Source organism: Electrophorus electricus, chromosome 2 (assembly GCF_041902795.1).
Source record: "Electrophorus electricus isolate QZ-2024a chromosome 2, ASM4190279v1, whole genome shotgun sequence".
In the NCBI taxonomy this organism is placed as follows: domain Eukaryota; kingdom Metazoa; phylum Chordata; class Actinopteri; order Gymnotiformes; family Gymnotidae; genus Electrophorus; species Electrophorus electricus.
This window is the reverse complement of record NC_137498.1, coordinates 31,294,538-31,302,843: the sequence shown is the minus strand read 5'-3', so window position 1 is coordinate 31,302,843 and position 8,306 is coordinate 31,294,538. Positions and strand designations below refer to the sequence as shown.

The following is an 8,306-nucleotide window of genomic DNA, read 5'->3' as shown; positions in this document are numbered from 1 at the left end:
CAGTCCTTCATTAATTAAGTCTGCTGATTTTTCAGACTATACCCACAACCCCTAATTCAAGTCAAAGCATTATTAAGTCTTTGTTTAGCCAAATTGTATGTCAAACTCTATAAAAACAACACTACACAATACATTTGGATTAGAACTGAAATCTGATACCTCTGAACTACAATATTCAAATATGAAAGGCATATCACCTGATGAGTTGGCTTTAGAGCGTTGTGTAATGGTTAGAAATGTACAGAGGACTCCAAATTGTAGAATCATTTTCACACGATGTATTTGCCGACAAAATTTACTTCCAACCAGAGTGCTGAGGCCCACCTCTTTAAATACAATGAACATTTACATAAGACATATAATCCATATGCGCATACCTTTTATATTTAAACCTGCAATGAAATATATATAGTACTTTTCCCATCTTGTGTGCACACATGGCAACATTCATAGGTGCGAGCTGGTCTCCATAAGCTTTTCATTATTTAGAGCCCCTATTCTCAATCACTTGCTAACTGATAGCAGCAGTAATCACAGAATTCTTCCATTCTTACAAATGAATTGGGAACACGCCACACGTGTGAATCAGACGTAGGAATTGACAATAAGCAAGAAAACAGTATTAAGCCATTTTTATGAATACCAAGCATATGTACAATCAGAGTAATGGAGTTCAAGATTAAACCAGAAACGGCAAAATCAAAGCAAAGTAAGCAGTGAAGAACAATTCCTTTTTGCCCAGTGTTAACAGTTTTTGATATAGCCATCAAGATGAATGTGTGGCAGTAAGCCCAACTAAGTAATGACACAGTGAAACATAACAGATGCGAAATAAAGCATGAGAAATATCACCATATTACCTTGCCCAGCACAACTCTCTCAGGTTATCAAGAGAAGAGGTGCATTTTAAGCATGGGTTTATACATACGGAAGTTCCTGTTTTGTCTGATCTAAACCTCTGCTATCTGTACATCTTTGATCAGTTAATGAAGCAAGCATGCCAAAGATTGGTCTCTGAGCTATGACTAGTTTCCGAACTCTTAATAGTCATACTGTGATGAGTCAGTATGGAATATTTAATCCTAATAGCTTACAGAGCATATAGTATTTGTGTAGTATTTGTCATGTATTTTTACATCACAAGACAAACTTGATTGGAAGACCAGATTTATGTGGAGGGTTTCCTTCTCTAAATTTAGCCAAACAGTCCTTTGTTTAATGCAACTGTTATTTGTAATAATAATAATAATAATAATAATAATAATAATAATAATAATCTACATTCATTTATGTGCAATACTATATGTATGTGAGCTGGTCATGGTTAACTTAAAACCTGGTATGATAACATAAATGTTCTGTGTTAGCTAAAAGGTGCTAGTTAGAAAAAATGCTTTTGCAATAGTGCGCAGCAGGAAAGTGTTTTAGCTGGAATGCCACTACCATCTATTATGCAAAACTGGGGTGCCCAACGTAGGTTACCACTAACATTAGGGAATTTCCAGCCCTAGGTGTGCTAGGGGAAACTTAACTCAGCAGACTGTCTCTTCATAAACAAAGCTTGGCACCACAATGTCTCACAACTGAGTTATGCTTTAGCTGTAAAAAGTGCCATAGCTATAACAATATCTGCAGCATACATTGCAGAATGTTAAAGTGGAGAAAAATAACTGAGCTCAGACATTCTAGTCATGTAGGCATAAGATCTTATCAATTTGAAAACACACTGGCATTATCAGATTGGGGGTTCATAACAACAACTGAACATGCTTATCTCTCTTAGTTAACACACTCATCACTCCTGTGCCAGTCCAGTTCTCAACACCAGAACTTGATAAACACAGATCTGTGGGAAATACTCTCAAGGCTTGTCTCTGTTCATCTTTCATGTCCCTCCACCACAAATGCTGAAAAAACCCCCAAAAACATACAGTTCTGAAAGCTCAGCGATACCAAATCAGATTTTGTTGTCACAAACACAGTCGACTCACTTCCTCAGATTTTACTTCAGCAACCAGAGAATCACCAGTCTATTGTTCCCATAGTCCAGGCTGTCAGTGTAAACTAAGCTCTAGGTAAGTCTTTATGCCTGTAACCATCCAGAGTGAAACATTTCTAGTGATTCTGGTACTGCAAGTTTCAACCCCCTGCATGATGGGCAATCAGTGTACAAAGAGAAAAAGAGTTCATAGTAAAAGTAGTCCCTCACTGAATCACAGACTCTGCTGCCCAGAGTTGCTTCTGTCTCCTGATGATGGAATAAAGGCCACCCACTGTTTGACATAGTTTGAATGAGCACCCACACCACCACTCAGTAAAGCGGCTTCCAATTGTTCGCCTCCATCACATTCAGAGCTCAGTGGGCTCGAGCAGTCTGATTCCAGGAAGCCACTGTCGATGGTGTCCAAGTCCAGGCCCACTTGCGGGTAGCCATCGTCATATTGCTCGTTAGAACTGTACGAGTCGAGGGAGCTTTCTTCAATGTTCTCCATGTCAGTGGCTTGGAGCTGCCACTCTTCAAAGCCCTGCCCCCTGGGGCCCCTCTGTCCATCTAGCCCTGGGACTTTGTCATCATCTGCAAATCCATCTGCCCTCTGATTGGCCCCTTCGAGGCCAGGCTGGTCTTCGAGCTGTGGCCCGTTCCTACTGCCTCCAGTCCAGTCTGAAACGGTCACGGTATCCATGGAGATGTGGCCCCCAGATCGTGTGGTAAGAAGGCTGCTGCTTCCGAGGAAGTAGCGCTTGGACATAGGGTTGACCAGGCTGCGTGTGCTCCAGTCTCCCATGCCACTCCCACTCCTACCACCACCATCACCACCACCACCATGCTCCTGCAGAAGCTCCCTCTGACATGGCAGAGCTGCTAGTGGCTTCTCACTCAGCACCTGCAGGGGCACACTCTTCTCCAGGATGTCCATGGTGTTGAAAGTAAGGACTGGCCCAACCCATTTCTGCAACAGCAAAGGGGAGCCGTTTTAGACTTTGACTGCTCACAGTAGCCTATATATATTATAAGGCTTAGCATACCCATGCTTATCTAGGATCAGTTTTTACAATGTAGCTGGTAAAAATAATAATATAGAAAAGGAACACCTGATGGAAAAATGAGCATATTTTAACCATTACATAAAACAAAAAGAATTATGAAAAACAGAAACAAGAAACATGGACACTGGCAATTAAATTTGCCAAAGAGGAAGTTGCTGCAAAGCTTATAAAAAGGCCTATCTTTGTGTACAGAGCAAGACATTTATAGCAACAGCCTGAAGAAAACCCCAAAATGCCACTGCAGAACCACAAGCAGCAAAAATTTAATATTATGACAGTCCTGAAGTTGATAGAAGTCAAGGCAGCAAAAGGGGCAAACAGGTTTACCCTTAAGATGAAATCATGGGTTATATCAGGGAAAAGGCCTTAAATGTCAAATTCTTGACTCATAAGGGTAAAGTCTATGACTCAATACAAAAATAAGCAGTAGAAAAAATGCAAGTAGAGATCAGAGATTAAAAATAATCATATGAAAATTAAACAGATCATGGCATTGCCATTATTGTTATATAAGTGTCATATCTATGAGTAACCTCAACCAGAACCTCTAGGACTTGTTGTTTTCCAAAAAAAAAAAAAATTCTGTTTATTTTTTTCCTTTATTTTAATCTTGTTTTACATGATGTCTTCTGTCTTCTGCTACCTGTTATTTATGCACCACTGTCCTCTACTGGGCATGTGGTGTCTGTGAAGATCACATACTTATATAATTTTGGACTTGTGCCAGCTGACAGTCATCACCACTTCCTTTGGAATCATTTCATGCTGAAGAAAGCAGCAGCAGCTCAGTGAGATTGGTGAGACAGTAGAACCCTGTCATGGTTACTTATTACTTCACTTCTAAGATACAAAAACTCTCCCATCATCCTCAGCCACAGACCAATGTTATTTACCACTAAAGGATAAAAAACTCAGTTTTCTGGCTTCTGTGACGAAGATCTCAGGGCTGAGAGATTACTTTGCTTTGTCTGATGGAGTGGAATCTTCATAAAATTTCCCTTTGAGAAGAAAACATCTATATATATCTACCCACCTAATCTGAGTTTAGGTTTGAGCTCATAGTACTTTCCATCTGAGGGGAGAACTGCTACTTTCATTTTGCACATGTAAGTCCACCCAGATGTTAACCATGCAGCCCTCATAGTGCCTTTTGAAGCCCCTGGAGACTGACTCATTTGTGAAAATGCCATGGTCTCTTCTTGACTGTGATGAGAAGGGTTTTGCTATATTTGACACATGAAAATCCCTCTGACACATCGACTCTTAAGAACATTTGGTGTTGAAGCACAGGGTGGGGTGGGGGACGTGGAGGCTACTGGGAAAACGAGAAAGCCACCCAGCAGTGATGGATAGACTGAAAACATCGCCATACCACGGCTGCCCTCTCTTATCTTACCTTAAAGTCTCCTTGATATGTGTGGTAGAGAGGTTTGAAGAAATTTTGCGGATTTGGGATGTACTGACACATGTACAGCTTAATATGCCACCTCCTGTAAATGAGGGAACACAAGAAAGAAGCCCATCGTGTTATTTTAGGCTTGCCCTAAAATTCCTCCAAAGCTTAGTGTAGTGCCACCTCAGGAGCAGCGCAAGAATATGCGACATGTGGGTAGCTGGAGAATAAACAGGAGATTTATGTCACTGAACCTGAAAACCAGGCCAGTGTTGATACAGAGAGAGCTGAGTGCAGAGAAAGGGTGATGCGTCTGTTGCACCAGCAGTAATGCAGCTCTGACTTCCTCTGCTTTCTTGCCTCGTTTGAACCGAGGCAAGGCTGCAGTATGTACTTTGCTGCCGTTGTGGTTTTTGGTGAATGTGGGCGATGTGAGAGATCGATGCATGTACGGTAAAAGACGTGATGTCAATTACTGGAAAAGGTGGAGGCACTATCAGTGTTCAAAATCAGCCAAACCTTCTAATCCTCCATAATCTAAAATGACCACTAATAAAAGGTTAAGACCAATGAGCCATATAATGTAGAGAACAGAGGGATAATGACATGATTAATATTTGATTCAGTGACAGGCTGTGAGTGGATTAATTCAAAAATTAACCTCATGCCATATCAACCAAAAGACTGTAGTTGTATTTGAGGGGTGAATAATAATAATTTAAAAAAACAAGCAAAAAAAACAAAAAAAAAACAAAAAAAAAACAAAAAAAAAGACTTCTCTCTTTTTTAAAATGTAAAAGAAATATTTGTTTTGAGACTTTTGCAGTATTTTTATTTAAAAAACTATTAGATATCAGGCATTATTATACATCCATTAATAAATAAAATGTTCATCTGCATATTAATGAATCTGTTCCTACGGTATGTGTTTCAAAAAATATACTTACAGTTTCCCAAAGAACAAAAGCATAAGTGGGACCACTGACAAAAGCACCAAAAAGTATCGCTTTGGCCCCATGAAATCAGCATCTGTAAGAATGAGAGAACAGTTAATATCAGATTTTACGAACTCATCTTAAAAATGATGTCAAAAGTCAAAAACATTCTGAGCATGGTTTTTTGTGACCATTGTAAATAAAAATAATAATTGCAAATTAAAAAGCTAAAAGAGGTGTTCTGATTTCTTGAAGCAAAATTATGTCTGAAATAATCCAAATAATTTATATATACAAATAATTATATATATATATATATATACAAAGTATATAAAATATAATTTTGGGAGAAAAGAATTTTGCTTCTACTTTGATCCACTTTGAAATTTACTTCAACTAACTGTATTGGAATCCATTAAGAAAAATTAGAAAAACATATCACTGACAGGCCAAACAACTCTCCATAAACAAAGGTCTATTCCAAAATTGACAGTACTGACCTTCAGCAAGCTAAAAGTATAAGTAACTCTCACAGCCTGAAACTTTTTTGAACTGAAATTGAAACAGCATGCTTCTAGAATTCAAAACCTTTTTTTCTGAGTAACTAGTTTGTGGTGTTTTAGGTTTTCTGGGAGAAGTAACAATTTGCACCTACAAAAAAACTGCATACAGTAAGTGAAAAAGAGACTGAGTGTGTTCGAGTGTGCTCTTTGCTTTACCAGGGCAGGGGCAGGTCCATTCAATGCTGGAGCTCCACTCACTCCATTCCTTCCCACTGTTCGGGATCCTCGCAGGGTTCACAGAGGCCTGAACTTCAGCAACATACACTCTCCCCGACAAGAGCGACTCACACTGAATTTCCTGGTGCCTGCAGTCCTCATGGATGTTATACTCCATGTAGTATTTCTGTGTGTCATTTTTTCAGGTGAAAGATTACTTTGCATGTCCAGGAGTGTATGGTTAACCAGAAAATGTATAATAAACAATGCCATCCCCCCATTTGACTATGTTTTAAATATTCAGTTAAAACCAAAGTGGTCTACTTTACCTCATCCAGGTTATCCTTTGGCCTTAAACGCACCCTGTACATCAAATCATCTTGCAGCAAACTGATGTCATCATCAGTATAGACCGTATCCCAGGAAATGTTAAAAGCCTGATCATTTTTTGTAAGAGTTAGATTGATTGGCGGCCATGGCTTAACTTTAAAAACAAAACAAAACAAAAAATAAAATAAAAAAATGAATGAAGAATTAGATAAACAAAAAACTGATTTGAGGAAAATGATAAATGAATCATGGGAAATAAAGAACAATTAGCTATAAATACATACTGATGTGATACAGAATCACATGGCTTAGCGTATGCTCTTCCAACTCAGTTTGCTGCTTTAACTGTTTTACTTTTAGTGTGCAGTTTGTATCCATTTCAATTATGATGGAGAAGTTGTCTGGTTGTATTGTACACCACTGATGTGGTGGTCGGATAGCACATCTCCCATTGACAGAATCAAACTCACTTCTGCAAAATTATGACAATGACAAAAGCATCTCAGCCAAATAAGACAAATAAAGTAACACCTTGTCACATTTGGATTATAGATGAAAGGTATTTTAGAGTTGTATAAAATAACAAAGGGTCCTTGATAAACTAGAAAAAAAGCAAGCGAAAATAGTTTACTTGCTAAGGACAAAAAAGTCTTTAGTGAACTGATACCTGCACTCTGCTTCTACATCACAAGACAATGGTCCATCTGAGGCAGAAATGGAACAGTTCAACATTGACCTGTAGTCAGTGGTGCAGCTTACTCTGCATTCTCCACCACCTGCAAAAGGAAGAGGGTCAGCACAGGTCACCCTGGCCATGCTTCAGCCCAGTCACTCTTGAGTTTAACAGACAATACATTCTATGCAGATACAAACCCATGTGCATGCAGTTCACTGATGAAAGGTGGAGGAATTCAGACTTACAGCACTGAACGAGTCCACAGCACAAAAGAAGAAAAAGAGTTTGGTGCACAGCAGCCATTATGAAGAAGGCAAACGCAATGTGCAGGTCAGTTCAGCTGGTTATTACACAGCAGAAACGTGAAATCTGTAATTAAAAAAAAAAAAATTAAACCAATTATTCTTCATCAGTGTGACTGTTCTAAACAGATCCACAGAATGTAACTGATTTGTCAGAATAACAATTGGAAAACAAGATACATTCAGAAATTGGAAAACAATTGGAAAAGGCAGAAAATCATGAGCCCTGTAGTTAATGAGAAATTTAATTCCCCTTTATTATGTTTTCACTTCTACTTATTTCATTTCTGAAAAAGGACAAACAAGAAACAAGGTTAAAGGACAAACAAGAAACAAGGACAAACAAGTCTTTAGAATTAGTCAAGAATTAGTCAAGAAGTAACTAAGAAGTAACTAATTATTATTGTCTTACCTAAATAGGCCCAGAATGTTTGTTCCATAAATATCCAAATGCCAGAAAAAGACGTTGAGACTTTGAGTCCTCAGTAAATTAATCACCTTAAACATGACTTTATAAATATGTAGCATTTAATGAAATATTGCTACAGTCCTGTTGATCTACATGTTCAGTCATTCACAGATGACATTTGGGACACCGTGTCACGAAGGAAGTGGTTTTGTGGTAATCTGCAATAAACGTAAGCACCGCCTCCTGTTGATTTATTTATTTATTTATGTCTGCGCTAGGTCCTGAAAAAAATGCCGTATCATCATTAACAGGTAACATGTTAATAGGCTATATACCATCATAGGTATTCTCAAAACACACTTCTATTATTATTTATTAAAGTTTGAAACACTGATACAAAAGTATGTGCGCGCGTGCGCATATATATATATATATATATATATATATATATATATATATATATATATATATATATATATATATATATATATATA

General features: G+C 38.1%; 1 protein-coding gene across 1 annotated transcript; it reads right to left on the bottom strand.

Annotated features, from left to right (window-relative positions):
• Nucleotides 1–615: 615 nt before the first annotated feature.
• Nucleotides 616–8,030, bottom strand: il21r.1 (interleukin 21 receptor, tandem duplicate 1). Its single transcript, XM_027001311.3, has 9 exons — nt 7,816–8,030; nt 7,347–7,470; nt 7,093–7,201; nt 6,710–6,897; nt 6,425–6,579; nt 6,096–6,282; nt 5,389–5,470; nt 4,445–4,538; nt 616–2,951 (listed from the first exon to the last, which is right to left on the bottom strand). Exons 2-9 carry the CDS (start codon nt 7,402–7,404, stop codon nt 2,214–2,216), a joined length of 1,611 nt encoding a protein of 536 aa, XP_026857112.2. The 5' UTR covers nt 7,405–7,470; nt 7,816–8,030; the 3' UTR covers nt 616–2,213.
• Between the last annotated feature and the right edge of the window lie 276 nt (nt 8,031–8,306).

Coding starts and splice junctions, on each gene's coding strand:
- il21r.1 (XM_027001311.3), bottom strand. CDS start 7,404: ATGGCTGCTGTGCACCAAACTCTTTTTCTTCTTTTGTGCTGTGGACTC. Junction 6,580..6,709: donor TGTGATTCTGTATCACATCA/GTATGTATTTAT, acceptor TTGTTTTTAAAG/TTAAGCCATGGCCGCCAATC. Junction 5,471..6,095: donor ATGGACCTGCCCCTGCCCTG/GTAAAGCAAAGA, acceptor TCATTCTTACAG/ATGCTGATTTCATGGGGCCA.